Source organism: Emiliania huxleyi (genome assembly GCF_000372725.1).
Source record: "Emiliania huxleyi CCMP1516 unplaced genomic scaffold EMIHUscaffold_341, whole genome shotgun sequence".
Classification (NCBI taxonomy): Eukaryota; Haptophyta; order Isochrysidales; family Noelaerhabdaceae; genus Emiliania; species Emiliania huxleyi.
The window spans coordinates 29,685-47,643 of record NW_005199434.1 but is presented as its reverse complement, the minus strand read 5'-3'; the positions used below and the strand labels follow the sequence as shown (position 1 = coordinate 47,643).

Sequence of the window (17,959 nt, the reverse complement as noted above, 5' to 3'; positions counted from 1 at the left end):
CCCTCGGTTAGGTCGACTCCATATGATCCCCGATGTGCCTGTCTCTCTGTTGCTTGCCAGGTTCCTGGACGGCGGGGCTTCTCCTCGTCGATGTGGGCTCCTTCCTCGCATGACGCCACTGCCTCCCCTCCCTTCCCTGGCGGCCGCTTTTTTCGGGTGTTCCCCCGCCCACCGGGGGGGTCCCCCCCCCCCCCCCCCCTCCCCCAGGCGCGCGTCCTGCCGCTGCGCGAGCTCCGCTCCGCCTGCCTGCTCGAGAAGCTCCTCACCTCACGCGCCTCCACCGGCGCGAACTTCTCGCGCGAGCCGTCGCCGCGGCCGACGCGCACGCCCGCAGACCAGGCCTCCTCCTCCGATCTCGCCCAGCTCCTCCCCCGCTGGTCGGCTGGCTCTGTGGGGAGCGCGGCGGACGGCGGGGCGGCCGGCGGCGGCGGCGGCGAGTATTGCGATGCGGCGGTGGGCGGTCTCCTCGGCGCTCTTGCCCGCGCCGCCGCCCTGCCCGCCGCGCCACCGCCAGCGTCGCCAGCAGTCCCCGGCCGACGGTCTTCGGCGGGCGAGTCCGGGGCGGAGGCGGCGCCGACACAGACGGGGCGCCGCGCGACGGCCGAGCTCTGCTTCGAGGTGCGGCGCTTCCCGACCCTCCTCCTCCCGACCCTCCTCCTCCCGACCCTCCTCCCGACCCTCCTCCCGACCCTCCTCCTCCAGACCCTCCTCCCGACCCTCCTCCCGACCCTCCTCCTCCCGAATGAGACGTGCCTGTCGTCTGACGGTCCCGCCCTGCCTCCGCCGCAGGTGCTGCTCGAGCTGCTCGGGGGCACCGGCGAGGCGGCGCCGCTCTCGCCGCGCCACGCCAAGCTCCTCGACGACGCGCACGCCGCCGCCGCAGCGGCCATCACCGAGGCGCTCGGCGGCGGGTATGGCGCCGAGGCGGGCGGCACGCTCGACGCCGAGCTGCGCAAGGCTCGGCCGCCGCCCGCCGCCCAGCTGACGTCGCTGCTCGCCGACCCGTCGCTCCTGCTCGAGGGCGGCGCGCTGCGCGGCGTGCCGCCGCACAAGCGGCCGCCGCGAACAGCGTGCGAGGCTGCGTGCGCCGCCGTGCCAACCTTCATGCTGCTGCGGCAGCTGCGCGCGTCGCTGCTGCACGCGCCCGACGGCCTCGCGTCGCTCGCGCCGCCGCCGTTGCCGGACCTCCGGCGAGGCGCGCGGCTCCACCTCGACAAGACCGCGCAGCTGCTCCCGTGCGAGCTCCGCACCGCCGCCGCCGGCATCGCCCGCGACGCGCCGCTCAAGTGCCGGCTCGTCTTGCCGCTCTTCGACCCGACGGAGCCGCCGCTGCCGGCCGGCCACGACTTTGTGCGCCGCAGCCACCTGCTGCTCGTCACGCTCGCGCCGCTCGGAGAGCTGCCGCCGCCGCCGCCGCCGACGGCGCCGCCGCCGCCCCTGCCTGCGTCTGCCCACCCGCTCTCGGCTCCTCCGCCGCCGCCTGCCGCCGCAGCCGCCTCGGCGGCCCCCGCAACCAGCTCCGCGGCCGCCGCCGCCGCCGCTGCCGCGTCCGCCGCTGCCCCCGCCGTGGCCACCGCCGCTGGAGCGGAGGCGTCGGCCGGCGCCAAGCAGGCCAGCGTCGTCTTGGCGCTGCCGCTGAGTGCGGTGAGCGTCACCCGGCCAGAGCCAACCTCCGCGTCGCTGCGTGTGCAGCTGAAGAGGCCGCTGCCCGCGCACGGGCAGGGGAGCGAGTACCACTTGAGCTTGGCGGAGCCGTGGCGCTGCTCCATCGCCAAGGCTCACCTCGGGCGCGCAAGTGCTGCGGCCCGCAACGAGCAGCGGCGGCGGCTGGCAGAGCTGTTGCTGGCGGACTAGGTCTCGATGGGGTGGTAGCGACTAGCGTGTGATCGCGCTCCTGATGTATGTGTGATATGTATCCCCCATGCACACTGTGCGCTGAGGTTATCAGGAGCCGGCACCTCATCTCAGCCATCTCAATGGCGGTGATGTGATGCCGCGGTTATAAGCAATACGCTCCGCATCACATGTTCACATCGCAGAAGTTGCCAGAAGACTCACACGAGAGACACGACGGGCGGGACACCGGATCCGGAACGGGCAAAAACGGGCAAAAACGGGGTGATTTCGGTCATCCGTCCAAATATCTGAACGAGATCTGGCCGGGGGATTCTCCCCAAACCTTGCTCAGCTGATCCAGCACGGGCCGTAGGCCAGCCCTGGGCAAAGAAACCAGTACCTCAACCGGCTTCCCTGAGCGTCACAGCTCGGTGATCGCGCCGGCCGGACACCACTGTGACGTCCGTTCCGGGCGTTTGAACGCGACCTTCGGGGGCAAAGACATGGGCTCTGTGGCTCAGACTGGACTCCTCTTGGTCCCTTCTGATGCCCTAGGCCACACCTGGGCCTTACCTGGGTCCTAGGGGCCGGGCAGGGTTTGCCCCCCCAACTAGCCCGAAGATAAATAAATTGAGCGGCCGGCGGCAGGCCCAACGGACAGCGACCCAACCCAAGTGAGACGGACAGCGACCCTGTCCTACCACGATGACCTCCTCCAACCAAAGTGACAGCGTCGGCAGCACGCTGGGCAGCCTCGGTGCGATGACCGCGTGCACGCTTGGCGCCGGGATCGCAGGCGGAGTCCTCTACATGGCAGTGCAGCGCATGAACCGCGCGAGGGCGGCCAGCCGCCGCCTCTCTGAACTCATCGCCGCCGCCACGTCGGCGGGCGAGGCTCGCATCGTCATCACCGGCGCCACGAGCGGCGTTGGGGAGGAGCTGACGCGAGCCTTCTCGCAGCACTCCTCCGTCTCGCTCCTCCTCGGCTGCCGGAACGCTGAGCGTGGGCAGCGGGTGGTGGAGGGCATCACTCGGCGGGGTGGGCAGGCCAGGCTCGCGCCGCTTGACTGCCTGGACCTCGGGTCGGTGAAGCGGTTCGCGGGCGAGGCGAGCGCGTTTCTCGACGGAGGCGCCGACGGCTTGAGGCTGCTGCTCAATAACGCCGGCGTGATGCGGGCGCCCGAGGATGCGTCGGCCGACGGCTGTGACGCCACGTGGGCGACAAACTTCCTCGCTCCGGCCGTGATCGCAGAGACGGTCGCCGCAAACACGCGGCTGCGCGAGGTGGTTGTTGCGCATCCACGCCTCGCCCTCCACTGCGGGCCCGCTCTCGCCACACGTCTCTTATATCAGCCTCCTCTCTCGCCACACGCCTCGATCTCTCTCAGCCTCCTCTATCCGCCTACTAGGGTTAAGAATCCACACCTCAAGCGAGACGTTGACCACACCTCTCGCTACGCGTCTCTTTCAACCTCTCTCGGCCCGGCAGGTGCGCGTGGTCAACGTGTCGTCCCGGCTCGAGGCGCGCTCGCGCCTCGACGCCGACATGCTCGCCGCCGCCGCCGCCGCGGACCCGGCCGCCCGCAAGTCGAGCTACGCCGACAGCAAGCGCGCGCTGATGCTGTGGGTCGCTCTCCGCGCCGGGCCACTCTCCGAGCGCGGCACGCGGCTCGCCGCCACCACGCCGGGCATGGTCGACACGCAGCTGGGCCGCCACTCCGTCCGGCCCCAGCTCTGGCCGCTCACCAAGCCGCTTCGCTGGCTGCTGCTCCGCTCGCCCGCGGAGGGGGCGGTCGCCGCCTGCGCCGCGGGGCTGCAGCCGCCAGAGGGCGGTGGGCCCGGAGGAGAGGGCGAGGCCGGCTGGTACATGGACGGGGAGCGGACGCTGGAGCACCTGCCCACGCAGCGCGCGCTGAGCGAGCGGCCGCTGGCAGAGGCGGTGTGCGCTTGGGTGGGGCGTGTCTGCGGCGAGAAGTGAGAGCGCCGGCTCGAGCGCTCTGACCCTCGACGGCTCGACGGCTCGCGACGGGACGCGCCACCGGGCACCAGGGATTCGGTCCCGGCCGTTCCTCTTGGGTGTCGTATTTCGTGCATCGTGGACGCGAGAGGACGTGTTTTGCACGGTGTTTTGCGACGAGGATCGAGCGGTGGCAGGTGGCGGGAGCCCTGTGGGAGTCTGTGTCAGTGTCTGTCCGCCGCGGTACCGCCGCGCGGACACAGGCGCGGACTCCCCGCGCGATGATGTGTTTTTTTGTATACGTTAAATGCGTGCGCTACACTAGCGGGACACCTTTTGCCGGACCGCTCTGGCTGCCCCTCGTCTGCTGCGCCAGCTTTTTCAGTTCGCTCGCGCGAGCTGAGACTCTGGCATTGTACAAGCCGTTGGCCAGCAGAGCAGTTGCGAGGGCAATCATCGGCCATCGAACGTTGGTTACGACAGCGCTGCCCACGTAGCCGTAGGACGTGCAGACGGGTATCTGCTGCGGCGCGGCTGCGGCGCACAGGAGCGCGGCTACGAAGGAGAGGCCCGCCCTTCCCGCCTTGTGGTCAAGAAACTCTGCACGGGAGCGGATGGACGAGAGACCGCAGGCGGCGAGGAAGAGGACGACACCGGTGAGGGAGAGAAGGAGAAAGGTGGTGCTTTCGAGCAACGTGTTGGTTTCTGCGGCGATGCTGTGTCCAGCCGCTGCCGCGAGTGAGACTCCAACGATGAGGTCAAACACTCGAGCTGCCCGCTTCGACTTGGTACTCCGCTGCTGCTCCAGAGCGATTCCCCCGGCCAGCGCCGCGTCCTGGCCGACGGCGGCTGCGACTGCAATCGGCGGAGATGCGGCTCCCTCCTTCATGGGTGCAGCTTTGGGCCGTGACGGGCGCTATATAGGCTCCTTTCCACCGAAGCTACGGGGATCTACGGGTCCCCCGGGCGGCGGCAAAATCGGAATTTTCTTTTTCGTGGAAAATTCTTTTTCGTGTGTACACGATCCTCTAACATGCATGGCATGTGCCACGGGAATTTCTCGCGAATTTTTTGAGTGCTCGAGCTCGTATACTACGTACACGTGCGAAAGTGCTCGACGACTTTCTCGGCTACGGTTCCGACTCCGTCTTCGTAGTTGACAAGCTGCCGAGCCGAAGTCACTGTGAGTGCTAGATTTCTTGTCGGCTCCTAAAAACTCTCTCTCTCTCTACACGTTAACACGACTCCGACGACCGACGTGCGCGCATGCACGTTCCACGTTGCACGTAAATGCCGTGTGGCTGTTGGCGATATGATAAATTTCGACAAGCTCGACTAAGGAATAGCATGCCGGCATCCGAGAGTGAGTGCGGCCGAAGCGACTGCGAAAAAGCGACAGGTAACGCAGGACCCGTCGCTTGATCGTTGATGTTGATGAGCATGCGATGCATTCAAACATCCACCACAAAGATCAAGGATGTCGGTGCGACGAGAAATCACCACAGGATCCCAGGCGTGCGCACATCCTTCAGCAGTGGTAGCATGGTGTCCTCCACCCATTTCTTGAAGTCCGGCGTCTTGTCGTCCATCATCGCCTTGATCTTATCCCTCATCTTAGCGTCGATTGCAGACCCCTCGTTGAAGATGGAGTCGGAGAACTGGACGATGTAGCGGAAGTCCGCGATGGTGGGGCTGTCCGTGCCAGCGAGGAAGGGCTTGCCGTGCTTCTTCAGCTGCGCCTCTCCCCATTCGGCTAGCTCTGTGTACATCGCCACGAGATTCGCCGTGGCCTCGCCGTCTGAGTCCGCGAGCGAGTCGACTTTCGCCGTTGTTCTAGCGACGAGGTAGAGGGTCATCGGGGTGAAACCGGCGTGCTTCCACACCTGCTCCACCTTCTCCATACAGACGTCAATCTCCCACGCCGTCGCCGGATCAGTCGAGTAGAAGCCGTGCTTCATGCCGAGCATCCGCAAGATTGCGTTGCTCTCATAGTATAGTGTGCCATCCTCGACATAGACGGGCAGGCCTCCTCCGGTACCCTTCAGTTTTGTTGGATTGCTGTTAAAATCGCCCTTCGCCTTGCGGCTCGCGTACACCTCACTCTTAGCACCAAACAAGTCGTCCTCAAAGTCCACGTTCGCGAGCTTGAGCACGAAGCGAATCGGCTCCCCTCTTCCGCCGATGTCGCCAAAGTACGTCAGTCTGGGCTTTGTCATGTCGGAGAGGAAGCGCGCCGTGCGTCTGAAAGGAAATCCGACTGTCCGCCTCGGCAGAACGCGGAGCATGCACTGGTAGATTTCCGCCGACGATCGTACGTCCGGGGGGGCGGGTCTATTCATCATTCGAGTTCATGCCAATTCCCCCCGCACAGATTCTTCTCTCACATAAACGCACAACCCCGGGCCCGAAATTGCACAGAGACAATCACGCAACCCGTTCTTCTCTCACAACAACAAACCTAAAACAGACAGTGTGCATATATACATGTAGCTCTCTTGCGAACATTCCCGAAGGAGGACTGCTGACAGGGTTTGCGATGAGGAGCGACTCCGAAGGGTTTCTCGGGGTTAGGCACTTTCTTTTCGGTATGACAAGAAAAGCTAAATAAATAAATAATAAAAGGGACACGCCCAACGTGCAACGAGGGAGGGGTGGGTGGGAGAAAGAAGAACAGGGTCCCCCCACCTTGAGCACTTGAGCACTGGATAGGGTCGATTCCGCATGGTACGGGACCCCTCGATCGTCGTCTCGCCCTCCCTCACTGGTGTGTTCATTGGGGGGGGGGTCATAATGTTTGTCCCCACCTGCACGAGCAGGGTCTTGGAAGGACGATCAGGGACACAGGGGAACGGGAGCGGGGAGCGCATCGCGACACGGAGGGGGGCTGAGCAGGGTTCACCCACACGACAGGGTCCCAGGGATTCCCCTCTCATATACAGGACAGGTTGCACCCGGCGGCACGGGGGCAGGCGCGGGCCTCCGTCTGGTTGCGCTCTCCTAGTTGCTTCTCCTGCTACTGACAAAAGGGCAGCGACAGTCGCAGCACGGTGGACTCCCTATTCCACTGGCGATCTCTCTCGACTAGTCTCTAGTGACCTTCCTCCGGCTTCTCGCTGGCAGTCTCTCACTACCACGGGCACACTGACAGAGGCTGCCGATGCAGGGGCGGTGGCAGGATAGGTGTCTCCCACTCTGTGGGCTTCGCTAGAGGTGCGGCCTGTGCGCGTGTCCTCGCCCTTGCGGTCGTGAGGGGGGCGGGGAAGGGGATGTGTGTGTGTGTGTGTGTGTGTGTGTGTGTGTGTGTGTGCATGTGTGTGTGTGTGTGCATGTGTGTGTGTGTGTGCATGTGTGTGTGTGTGTGTGTGTGTGTGTGTGTGTGTGTGTGTGTGTGTGTGTGTGTGTGTGTGTGTGTGTGTGCATGTGTGTGTGTGCATGTGTGTGTGTGTGCATGTGTGTGTGTGTGTGTGCATGTGTGTGTGTGTGTGTGTGTGTGTGTGTGTGTGTGTGTGTGTGTGTGTGTCGGTGGTGCGATGGTGGTGCGTGCGTGCGTGTGCGGGCGCTGTGCGAGCCGCCCTGAACGACCACAATGACGAGTGCGCCCGAGCACCTACAAGTAACAAGAAAAAGAAGGAGGGAATTGGCATCCCACGCTAGGGCTGGGTAGAATCACTGCCTTTGCTGCCACTCATGAAATCGTTGGGTCGCTTCAGTTCACAAAGTCCCCCCGTGGGCCGACCCTCCGATTTTATGAGAAGAGAACAAAGGGAGTGGGACAGAATCTGCCCGGGCCGACCCTCACAGCTCACAGCTCACCTACGAGAAGAAAGAAAGAAAGAAAACAGACAACCCAAGGGAGGGATGGGACGACGGCATGACGGCTTCACGGCAAGACTGCCCCCCTAGATGTTAGGGCCTGAGAGTAGATTTAGGGGAGTCTTCCAAAGCCACACAGAAGCCCCGTGGGGGGTCCCCTGACCACACAGGCAACACTGAATGCCCACGAGAGCTACCCTAAGACATCTGGAGCCGTGCGTCACTTTGAGTGTGGGCCGCGGCCGGGGCCCTCTGGCCTGTCAGTGCTGGCTGCGGCTCCGCGGGCCGCGCCGCTAGAAACCCGCCGCGACACCGTCACACCGTCGCTGCATCGTCTCATCCAAGCCAGACAGTAGAGGCCCACTAGGAGCCAGAAGAGACACCTCAAGTCACTTACGCGGGAAGTTGGCGCGCGTGGACCGCCGGGCGGGCGCTGCGCTGCTGGTGCTGCGGCTGCTGCTGGCGCTGGCGCTGGTGCGGGCGATTGCTCGCGGCGGTGGCGCCGATCGCCGCGCCCTAGGCCGCGCCGCGGCGCAGTCGGTGGCGCCTCCTCCTCTTCCTCCCCCTCCCCCTCCCCCTCCCCCTCCTCCTCCCCCTCCTCCTCCTCCTCCTCGCCCTAGGCTAGCGGCCTAGGCGTGCCCGCGGGGGCTCTGCAAACAGCCAAACGGCTCCGCGCGGTCGGACCGTCTTTTTTTCAGACTGAACTATTCTGGGCACCAAGGATATGTGCTGCTAGATCTCACTGAGCTGAGCTCATATCTGCCCTTGCGGGCCTTGGTACCCTGTTTTGAGTTCGGGAATGCCTCCGGTACCCTGTTTCCGTGTACGGAGGGCCGCGTCCGGACGATCATGGTGCCCCCCCCGGGACCCCCCGTGCGGGGACCTTCCCATGTCGAGGCCGGCCCGAGCGGCCACCGGAACGGACGCCGGAGCGGCCGCAGGGGCTGGTGCCATCGCGCCGCGCCGCTGGCGGGCCGCTGCCATAGAGCTCTCGTGGGCGTGCTATGCGCGCTGCTATTGGGGGTGGACCAATACTGAGCGAACAAAAATTGACCCCGTTCGGTTACGACGGCAGCCCTCTTCACTTAATGTGAGCCTCGTGCGACGTGCGACTCGGTCCGTAACGAACGCGTAAGCCGAGGCGCGAGGGCACCCGCGCGCCACGTGGGTAGGCTCCGCTTGCCATCTGGGGGCGATGCGGGCGGGCGCCGGAGCCCACCCTAAATCGTAGGGTGGTACCCTACTTCGAAGGGGAGGGCGTGAATCCGAGGAAGCCACCCGTGAATCTTGGAGCACTTGGAGTGCAGTCGGCAGCCTCACATCCAGGGCCGGGGAGCTCAGAAGCGCACCCAGCGGGCCGGATGATCGGGATCGGGCTACGGGCTAGAGAGCCCTGACCCCTAGGGGGGGGTGCGCGTTCGCAGGGCAAGGGCCTTAAAGTAAACACAGTTCTCCGAGGGGGCTCCGTGTACCGGGTTTCCCCTTAACTGCAGAACGCCCCCTCTACTCGGAGCTAGTGGACACGGACACTACGACACCACCCGTCACGTACACACACGACTGTCTAACGTGTACACTGCCCGGCCTCGTCCCCCACCCTTCAGGGTGAATCCTCAGTCTGGTTCGGTCTCTTGCTCGCCTTTCGGGCGTCGCCCCACTGCCTTTGCAGTCGTTTCTGGTGTCTCTTCCTCGGGGGCGGTCCCTCCGCCCCACCTCCGTCGGCTAGCCCCATTGGCCCCGAGGGAGCCGACAGCCCGGGTGGGGCCTCCCCGGGCGGGAGTGGCGGCATTGTGTCTCGTCGCCACCCCTCCACGGGAGGTCGGGCCGGCTCTCCCTGGTCGGCGAATCGCGCCCGCACCCGCGGCCTGAATCCCGCGCCGCAAATCTTTTTCTCGTGCACGCCCCACCAACCAAGCTCTCCGGCGATCGGCACAAGATCGAGACGTCGGCGCGATATATATATGCAAACGTTGACCGTGGCAGTAGTGATCGGCGTCGTCATCGTCGTGGTCGCTGGCCGCCGGAGGTTGACGCGTAGACGCGCTGCGTCTCCACGCTTGGTGCGCAAGGCCGCCTTTCTCGCCCGTGCCGGGTCTAGCTACGGCTACGCGGCTTCAGCAGCCGGCCACATTGATAGCTGGCGGAGCCGTGAGCTGCCCGTGCTTGTTCGGCCTGCCGAGGCGCAGCGATGCGCGGATGGCGAGCAGGGCATCGTCTACCTCGACCACGCCGGCGCGGCGCTCCCACTCGCCTCGCAGCTCAGAGCCGTAGCAGAGGACTGCACGACACGACCTCTCGGCAACCCGCATTCGGCGGGTCCGGCGGCGGGCGCGGCCAGCGCCGAGCTCGACCGCGCCAGATCCCTCGTGCTCGCCCACTTCTGCGGCTCGCATGCGCCGGACTGGGAGGTGATTTGGACGGCGGGCGCGACGGCGTCGCTGAGGCTGGTGGCAGAGCACTTCCAGTTCTGCGGCCGCTCGGCACTGCTGATGCCGTCCGCGTGCCACACCTCCGTGCTCGGGATGCGAGGGCCCGCCAGCGGCCGGGGAGCAACGTGCCGCTGCGCAGACCGGCCAGGCGACCTGCTGCGGCTGGCGGCACAGGCGACAGAGGCAGCCGAGGCAGAGGCGGCAGAGGCAGAGGTGGAGCCGGCGGCAGGGTCGGAGGCAGCGGCGGGGGCGGGAGCGGAGGCGGAGGCGCGGGCTGTGCATCATCTCGCGGTGCTTCCGGTTGAGTGCAACCTGACCGGAGACGTCTCCGACATTCGGGCGGCTTCGGCGGGGCTCGCGCAGCTTGGGACCGGTCGCGGCGGTGTGTGGTGTGTGGACGCCTGCTGGACGCCGCAGCAGCAGCTAGCCCCGACCCGCGGCCCTGACCCTCGCCCCAGGCACGTGGTGGCTCATGCTGGACGCCGCAAAGGCGGCGGCGACGGGTCCGCTCCACCTGCACGCCAGCGGAGCGGCCCTTTGCGCCGTCTCCTTTTACAAGCTGTTCGGCTCTCCGACGGGGCTGGGCACGCCTCCCGCCCGCCGCTCGCTCCCTCGTGTCCGAACCACCCTCTCTCCCTCTTCTGCCTCCCTCCCCTCCCTCCCTCCCCTCCCCCACTCCCTCCGCCTGCTCCCGCCTAGGCGCGCTGCTCGTGCGGCGCGACGCGCTGCGCCTCCTGCGGAAGGACAGCCGGCACGGCTACTTTGGCGGAGGCTCGGTGGCGGCGGCGTTGCCGCACCCGCTCTCCTCGCCGCCAGCTGCGCCGCCGCACGCCCCTCGCGACGACCAGAACGGTTGCGGTGGAGGCGGCAGCGACGCCGGCGGCAGCGACGCCGGCGGCAGCGACGGCAGCGACGGCGGTGGAGCTGGAGTTTGCAGCGGTAGCGGCAGTGGGCGGGGAGGCGGCGGCGGCGAGACTGGTCCTGCAACCTTCTTCAACCCTCCCAAGCACGCCGCCGTCGACGCCTTAGCCGACGGGACAGCGCACTACTTGGGCGTCGCGGCGCTGGCGCGAGGGTTTGAGGTGCTCGAGGCGGTCGGCGGGCCGGCCGCCATAGCGGCGCACACTCGCGCACTCGCGGCCGAGCTCCGGTCCCGCCTCCGCTCCCTTCGGCACGCCGACGGGCGGCGCGCGGTCGTGCTCTACGGTGCGTGGGCGGGCGGCGAGGGAGGCGCCGGCGAGGGAAGGGCCGGCGAGGGAGGGGCCGAGGGCGCCGTTCGCACTTCGCTCGGCGGACCAACAGTCGCCTTCAACGTCGTGCGGCACGACGGCAGTGTCGTCGGGTACGCCGAGGTCGGCAAGCTCGCGGCGCTACACCGGCCGCCGATCCAGCTGCGCACGGGCTGCTGCTGCAACCCGGGCGGGTGCCAGGCCTTGCTCGGCCTGAGCGAGGCGGGCCGTGCTCGCCGCGCCGCCGGCACATCTCGGCACAATCTCGGCACAATCTCGGCGCATCTCCTCTCAGGCGGACGTGCTCGACGCGGTGCGCGCGGGGAAACAGTGCGGCGACGAGCGGGACGTCTTGGGCGGCCGGCCGACCGGCGTGGTGCGCGCCTCGCTCGGCAAGGACTCGAGCTGGGAGGACGTGGACGCCTTGCTCTCCTTCCTGCACGAGACGTTTGTGCTCGTGCCGGCGGAGCGCACGTCCTCCGCCGACGCCGCCGACGCCGAGGCGGACCCGCGTCCGGCCGCACCTTGCCGCGTGCTCGAGCTGTTCGTGCACCCTCTCAAGTCGTGCGGTGGCATGCGCGTGCGGCGGTGGCCCCTCGACCCGCTCTCGGGTCCGCCTCCCCTGCCACCCGCCGAACTCGCCGGTGAAGCGCCCCTCACTGTCCCCCCTCTCCAACTGCAGGGCGGTTGCTCTATGACCGAGAGTGGGGCCTTGCCGGTCCATCCGGCGCCCCTCTCTCTCTGCGCCGGCGGCCGAGCCGCTCACCGCGCGCCGCACCGACTCCTGCTCCCGCACGCAGGCACGCTCCTCCGCTCGACGGCCCACCCTCGCCTCGCCCTGCTCCGGCCGGAGCTCGACCTCGCCGCCGGGCTGCTCACCGTCTCTGCGCCGGGCCTCGCCACACTCACGCTCTCGCTGCCGCTGGAAGAGAAGCAGGCGAGGCGAGGCCCCCGCCCGAACACCTCCCCCCCCCCCCCCGCCCCCTCTCCTACTTCAGACGTGTTGTCGAAGCGCAGGTGCATTCGCGAGTGGCACCGCGCGCCGCCCGCTCCCCCTCGAGCTCCCCCGAGGAGTCGCTGACGCTGTGCGGCGAGGAGTGCTACGGCGCGGCGGTCGGCGGCCCAGAGGCGGCGCTGTGGTTCGAGCGCGCAGTGGGCGTGCCGTGCCGGCTCGTGCGCTGCTCGCGCGCGCGCGGCCCGCCGTTGGCAGGGGGCGGTGCCGCCTCGATTGGCTTTGCCAACGAGGCGCCGCTGCTGCTCGTGTCGCAAGAGTCCGTCGAGACGCTCAGTAGCGCGTTGCGGTGAGCGCCCCCCCCCCTGCCCCAGCCCCCAGCTCCCTTTCGCCGCCCGCGCTCCTTGCCCCCCCCCCCCCCTTCTCGACGCCGCGCCCCGCCAGCTGCAGGCGCGAGGGGGAGCGCCCAGTCGGCGCCCGGAGCTTCCGCCCAAACATCGTGGTTGGCGCTCCCCGCGCTTCCCCGGGCGGCACACGCCCAGAGGCTCCGCTCCTCTCTGCAGCCGCCTCCGGCGCAGAGGATGGCTGGACGGCCCTCCGCGTCGGCGGGCTGCGCTTGCGCGTGGCCGGCCCGTGCGCACGCTGCAGCATGGTGGAGGTGGACCCTGCCTCGGGGGCGCGGCACGGCTCGGTGCTGAGGACACTCGCCACCTACCGCCGCTCGCATGCACGCGCCGACTCATGCCTCACCCTCTGTGGCCCGGGTCTCTCCACGCGTGAGCCTGTTGTAAACAGGCGCGCATAAACTTTGGCGTCTTTTGCGAGTTGGAGCGCGCCGCGGCGGAGCGTGCCGGCGGAACCGAGCGGATGTTTGTGGAGGAGGGCGACGAGGTTGAGCCGGTGGCACGCTCGCCGGCTTCTCCGACGACGCCGTGAGAGCCCAGGTGACAGAGAGGCGGCAGGCACGCGCCGCACGCCTGTCGTCGCGAGCGCGGCGTGGCGTTCGGGGTTCGGCCCGCAGGTGCGGGGTGCAAGGATTTTGACGCTTTTGTGTTATTTCAACTGTTTCCATCCGTCAGCATCATCATCACAACTTTAAGCACAGCGCACGAGCGCTGAGGGCGGACAACGCATCATACTCACCGGAGTGCGGAGACCACAGCGCACAGGAGAGAGAGCAAAGGAGGAGAGGCACACAGCTCACAGGGGCCGCAGCACAATGTCCCGAGGGAGGGTGGCTTACAGGATCAGCCCCGACTTGGAGTCCGCCATGACACGCAGGGATTTAGCTCGCGCGCGGGCGATGGGGCGGTCGCGGAGGCTCGCCCTCACCGCAGTGCGCTCCTCGTCGGTCGCTGTAGTCGCAGACTCAGCGGCGGGTTCGACTACCGGCTCCGGCGCGAGAAGTTTGGCGAGGGAGGCGAGGGCCGCCTGCGTCGACTCGGCGTTCGGAAGCTGCGAGGCTTGCAGAGTGAGCTCGGAGAGGAGCGAGCGTGCCTTGAAGCTCAATACGTTGACGCGTTCGTGCGGGAACGAGTAGAGCTCGGTCGACAACGCCGCCATCGTAGCACGGACCCGAGTGATGCCGTGCTGGGCGGCGTCGCCGAGATCGGGACCGGAGAGCTGCGGGGCGAACTTGGCCACAAGATCGGTGGCGAAGGTCTCCTGGACATAGTCGCGATACTCGGCCACCTTGTCGTACTGCAGGAGGGAGATCGCGCTCGCCTTTAGCGCGACTGCCGTCTCGGTTGGGTGGTCGCGCGCCATCGCGAGCGCCTCAAGCGCGCGGCTCAGCCGCTTGTCGGCGAGAATCGCCTCCTTCGTCTCGACGAGTGCCGCCTTCTTGTCGGCCACCTTGGTCAGGTATGGAGCGGCGCGGGCCGCAACAAACTTCTCTGCCGCCTTGGCGGGCGCAACAAACTTTTCTGCCGCCAGCTCCTTGACGTCCACGAGCACCGCCTCCTTCTTCTCCACCAGCGCCGCCTTGGAGAGATAAGTCTCCGCCGCCTTCTTGCCCTCGGCGATCAGGGCAGTCGCATCCCCGTCCTGGACCAATTCTGAGACTGCCAAGAGCTGCGCCTCTGAGAGGAAGCGATCCGCGCCGGCCGAGTGGAGGGTGGAGCCGACGAGGCTGGCGCGCGCCTCGCCGTCGTGATAGGCGAGGGTGGCGATCTCGCAGAGGCGGTCCTTGGTCGGAATGCTCTGGTACATTGCGCCCAGCCGGGACGGGAGAGCGTCGAGCATTGTGGAGAACTTGAGGACGTGCGAGTTTGGGCTACGTAGCCTTTGCCCTAAAGGTGCACACCGCCGCGAGCTTTACGTATTACCGGGAAAATGGAAGGAACGAGGCTGGGAGGGCGGAGTGCTGACTGGCGCAGCGCGCCTTGCACACCAGGGCTCCAGGCCCCACCCAAATGAATGAAGTAAGTGCGAGATACTGCCGAGATAGAATTATGGCTCCCGTGGTGTACCCTCGGAATTCTCACTCACTTTGGGACACGGGTGGTGGGGGTCCCGGGTGGTGGTTGGGAGCTTGGCTGTTGCGCGCGCGATTTGTGCGAAGCGTGCGAAGCGTGCGATATCTGCGCAAAGCTCGCCGTGGCCCCGCGCGGCCGTACCTACTCGCGTTTTCGGCCCACCACCTTCGACCGAGCTCACCACCATCACGTACGCAAGTTTTATCGTGTGCGCGACGCGCTCGACCACCACCGCGGTGGCGATAAGAGCGCCTTTTCAACACGCTGCGATGGCGGTGTGCAGCACCAGCCGTCACGGCTTCCTGCGCCGCGTCGAGGCTCGCGAGCGGGCGCGTAGGTCGACTCGACACGACACGGCCCCAAGCATCCCACGTCTCGCTCGCGTTCTGCCAGCTCTCTTCCCGCAGTCGCTGCTGCTCACGCTCTCGCCGCGCGTCTCCTGTGCTGCACGCCCACACGTGCGCCGCCCGTCCACTCAAGGTTGGCCGCACCCGTAGTGTACCTGTGTCAAGGCTAGGGTGGGGATGAACCAGTTAACCAGTTAATTAGTTAAAAGTCACTAACTGGCAGTTTTTATTGAGTTAACACTACAGCTTGCCTCTAAAACTCCAGTTTCTGCTACTGAACTGGCAGTCCTGAGGCGCAACCGTAAGTAAGACGCGCTTGCCATGCACAGGACAAGCGCAAAGCCAAAGACCTGCTCCACTTGGTCTTGCTGGGATGCCTTGCGGTACCGGTCGGTGCAACAGCAGCGCACTCTATTCACTCACTGCAGCACCAACAGGGGCAACGTGTTTCCAATAAATAGCAGGCATCTCCTGGATGGAGAGATAGATGGGTGACGCACGAACCCGAGGGACAGCGCGCACCCCGCCCCGCTCGCAGGGCGTGCAAGTATTTCCTCTCGATAACAAGGCTGTCAAGTGTATTTTCTTCTCATAGGCTGTCAAGTGTATTTTCTTCTCATAACAAGGCTGTGAACGGCCGTGCGATTTCGGGCCCGGGGTTGTGCGTTTACGTGAACGGCCGGGTCAGGTGTATTTTATTTTTGCTTGGGCGGGCCTCATGACGGGGTAGGTAGGGTAGGTCTGGGCCCTCCCGTCGGGTTTTTCCCTCTCTTCAAGCTGGAATTTTCACAGCAAAAAAAAGAAATTTTCCGCGGAAATCACGATGTCAACCCTCCCCAAATGGGTGATCTGATGCTTGTAGGGCTTGAGAGTGGCCTGCCATGTCACAAGAAGGACTGTGGTTGCAGGAGAGTACCACCAACCATCACTCTAGTTGGTATAGTACCCCACCTTCACCCATCGAGTGATTTCTTTTTTAGTTTCCCATAAGTGTGTCTTGTGAGGTTGTTTGTGTCTGTGTGTCGCTCGTGCGTGTCGTCATCATCTGTCCAGCGTCCACCCATACCGCGTTGGTGTCCAGTCCGAGCCTGGCTGTTCTTCACCTACCTACCTACCGACCTACCTAAGTAAGGTAGGTAGGTAGGTAGGTAGGTAGGGGCACCGCAGGGGCCGGCCAGGTTTTTGCAGAATTTCATCATGAGGCCCGCCCAAGCAAAAATAAAATACACCTGCCGGTTTGTGCGTTTACGTGAACGCGTCCGCAAGAAAAAAAGAAAAATTCCAACGGTGGCAGGCGTTCAGAGATCCATGGGCAACTCTGCCTCCGGCGGCTTCGAGGACACGGACGGGAAGACCTCCTCCTCGCTACGCCAGGAGCGCCGCGAAGCGTACGAGGCCTGCATCGCCGCACTCCGCGCCGAGCTGGCGCTCGAGCGGCGTCCGGCGGCGCTCCCGCAGCGCTACACCACAGCGTCTGATGACGCGAGGCCAAGGATTGTCCTTCGGAAGCGGCCACTATTTGAGCATGAGGCTCGGCGCGACTTTGATGTCCTCACCGCAGACGGCGGCGACGACGTCTGGGGCGACGGCCCTGCGGCGGCGCTGTGGGTGACGCGCCCGTTCCTGGCCCTCGACCACGACATGTCCGCGACCCTGCACCCGGAGCCCTTCGTGGAGAGCCACGCCTTTTACGCCGACGCCGTCTTTGACGAGCGGCGCTCCACCGCCGAGCTGTACGACGCCGCCGTCCGGCCTCTCGTGGCGGGTGCGGTGCTGCGCGGCGGCGTCGCGACCGTGCTCTGCTTTGGCCAGACCGGCTCGGGCAAGACGCACACGACACGCGGCCTCCTCGATGAGCTGCGCGGCGACCTCCCGCTCGACGTGCTCGGCTGGCGCGTGAGCGCCGTTGAGGTGGCGGGCGCGGCAGTGTCTGCCGCTGCCTGCGGCGTCTCTTCACACCTCGGCGCGTGAACAGGTGGCGGGCAGCAGCGTGAGGGACTTGCTGCACGACGGCGCCCCGTGCACGCTGCGGGACGCGCACGGAGCGACGCACGTGGTCCCCGCGCGGGGCCACCCCGCCCACCCAGGCCACTCCTCCGCCGCCAATGGCGCCGACGCCGCCGCCGCCGCCGCCGCTGCCGGCGCCGGCGACCTCACCGCCGCGGCAGCGGCTCGGCTCGGCGTGCAGTCGGCGACCACGAGCGGCGCGGCCCTCGTCGTTGGCAGCGCGGCGGATGCCGTCGCCGCGATCGCCGCTGCGACGCGGCTGCGCGCGACCTCCGCGACCAGCGTGCACGATGGCTCCTCGCGCTCGCACGCAGTCTACCGGCTCGAGCCGCTCCACGAGGGCGCGGCGGCCGAGGGGGAAGGGGAGGAGGGGGCGGGGGCGGCGGAGCCCGGCGGCCTCTCGCTGGCTCCAGACGGCGGCTGCCTCTCGCTCGTGGACTTGGCGGGCTCCGAGTGGGCTCGTGACCAGGCGGCGAACAGCGCCGAGCGGGTGGGCGGAGACACCGTGGTGGGACTCTGTTGGAGGGCGTGTCCGTGAGTCTTCGACGCGCCTCCGCAGGTGCGCGAGACGCAGGAGGTCAACCGCTCGCTGATGACGCTCAAGGTGCGCCGCCGCACTGGCCGGCCCGCCCCCCATCCTCGCCCTCTCCCTCACCCTCACCCTCGCCCTCACCCTCACCCTCACCCTCACCCTCGCCCTCTCCCTCACCCTCACCCTCGCCCTCACCCTCACCCTCACCCTCACCCTCGCCCTCGCCCTCGCCCTCACGCCCCCCTCCAGGCGTGCCTCGCCGCGCGCGCGTCCGCAAAGGCGGGCGGCGCCCGCATGCCGACGCGCGACACGGCCATCACCCGCGTGCTGCGCGGCGCGCTCGAGGTGAGGCATGCGGGGTGGGGGCGGGGTGGGGGCGG

The 17,959-nt window shown here is 66.8% G+C and overlaps 7 protein-coding genes across 7 annotated transcripts in view; 4 read left to right on the top strand and 3 right to left on the bottom strand.

The window, feature by feature from the left end:
* Positions 1-2,016, top strand: part of EMIHUDRAFT_458487 (hypothetical protein) — a gene marked incomplete at its 5' end in the record, with an annotated part of 4,204 nt that extends 2,188 nt beyond the window's left edge. The window contains 2 exons of the mRNA XM_005773222.1: positions 790-1,350; positions 1,612-2,016. Coding sequence (XP_005773279.1) covers positions 790-1,350; positions 1,612-1,854 — 804 coding nt within the window. The 3' untranslated portion in view covers positions 1,855-2,016. The remainder of the gene's footprint in view (positions 1-789; positions 1,351-1,611) is intronic.
* A 525-nt stretch (positions 2,017-2,541) lies between these two features.
* EMIHUDRAFT_241733 (hypothetical protein) lies at positions 2,542-3,814 on the top strand (the record flags this gene model as incomplete). The annotated part of the gene is made up of 2 exons (XM_005773221.1): positions 2,542-3,120; positions 3,446-3,814. The coding sequence occupies 2 exons, from the start codon at positions 2,542-2,544 to the stop codon at positions 3,812-3,814; spliced, it is 948 nt and encodes a 315-aa protein (XP_005773278.1).
* Positions 3,815-4,109: 295 nt separating this feature from the next.
* On the bottom strand, positions 4,110-4,682 carry EMIHUDRAFT_241732 (hypothetical protein; the record flags this gene model as incomplete). The annotated part of the gene is made up of 1 exon (XM_005773220.1): positions 4,110-4,682. The coding sequence occupies one exon, from the start codon at positions 4,680-4,682 to the stop codon at positions 4,110-4,112; it is 573 nt and encodes a 190-aa protein (XP_005773277.1).
* Positions 4,683-5,289: 607 nt separating this feature from the next.
* Positions 5,290-6,078, bottom strand: EMIHUDRAFT_117429 (hypothetical protein; the record flags this gene model as incomplete). Its single annotated transcript, XM_005773219.1, has 1 exon — positions 5,290-6,078. One exon carries the CDS (start codon positions 6,076-6,078, stop codon positions 5,290-5,292), a length of 789 nt encoding a protein of 262 aa, XP_005773276.1.
* Positions 6,079-8,495: 2,417 nt separating this feature from the next.
* EMIHUDRAFT_458486 (hypothetical protein) lies at positions 8,496-13,303 on the top strand (the record flags this gene model as incomplete). The annotated part of the gene is made up of 13 exons (XM_005773218.1): positions 8,496-8,696; positions 9,031-9,081; positions 9,676-10,119; positions 10,342-10,408; positions 10,494-10,649; positions 10,735-10,887; positions 11,065-11,387; positions 11,560-11,875; positions 11,947-11,982; positions 12,065-12,144; positions 12,336-12,565; positions 12,667-12,943; positions 13,012-13,303. 13 exons carry the CDS (start codon positions 8,496-8,498, stop codon positions 13,150-13,152), a joined length of 2,475 nt encoding a protein of 824 aa, XP_005773275.1. The 3' UTR covers positions 13,153-13,303.
* Positions 13,304-13,455: 152 nt separating this feature from the next.
* Positions 13,456-14,460, bottom strand: EMIHUDRAFT_241729 (hypothetical protein; the record flags this gene model as incomplete). Its single annotated transcript, XM_005773217.1, has 1 exon — positions 13,456-14,460. The coding sequence occupies one exon, from the start codon at positions 14,458-14,460 to the stop codon at positions 13,456-13,458; it is 1,005 nt and encodes a 334-aa protein (XP_005773274.1).
* Positions 14,461-16,348: 1,888 nt separating this feature from the next.
* EMIHUDRAFT_241728 (hypothetical protein) overlaps positions 16,349-17,959 on the top strand; it is a gene marked incomplete at both ends in the record, with an annotated part of 2,770 nt that continues 1,159 nt past the window's right edge. The window contains 6 exons of the mRNA XM_005773216.1: positions 16,349-16,951; positions 17,016-17,096; positions 17,229-17,330; positions 17,517-17,537; positions 17,607-17,651; positions 17,859-17,924. Coding sequence (XP_005773273.1) covers positions 16,349-16,951; positions 17,016-17,096; positions 17,229-17,330; positions 17,517-17,537; positions 17,607-17,651; positions 17,859-17,924 — 918 coding nt within the window. The remainder of the gene's footprint in view (positions 16,952-17,015; positions 17,097-17,228; positions 17,331-17,516; positions 17,538-17,606; positions 17,652-17,858; positions 17,925-17,959) is intronic.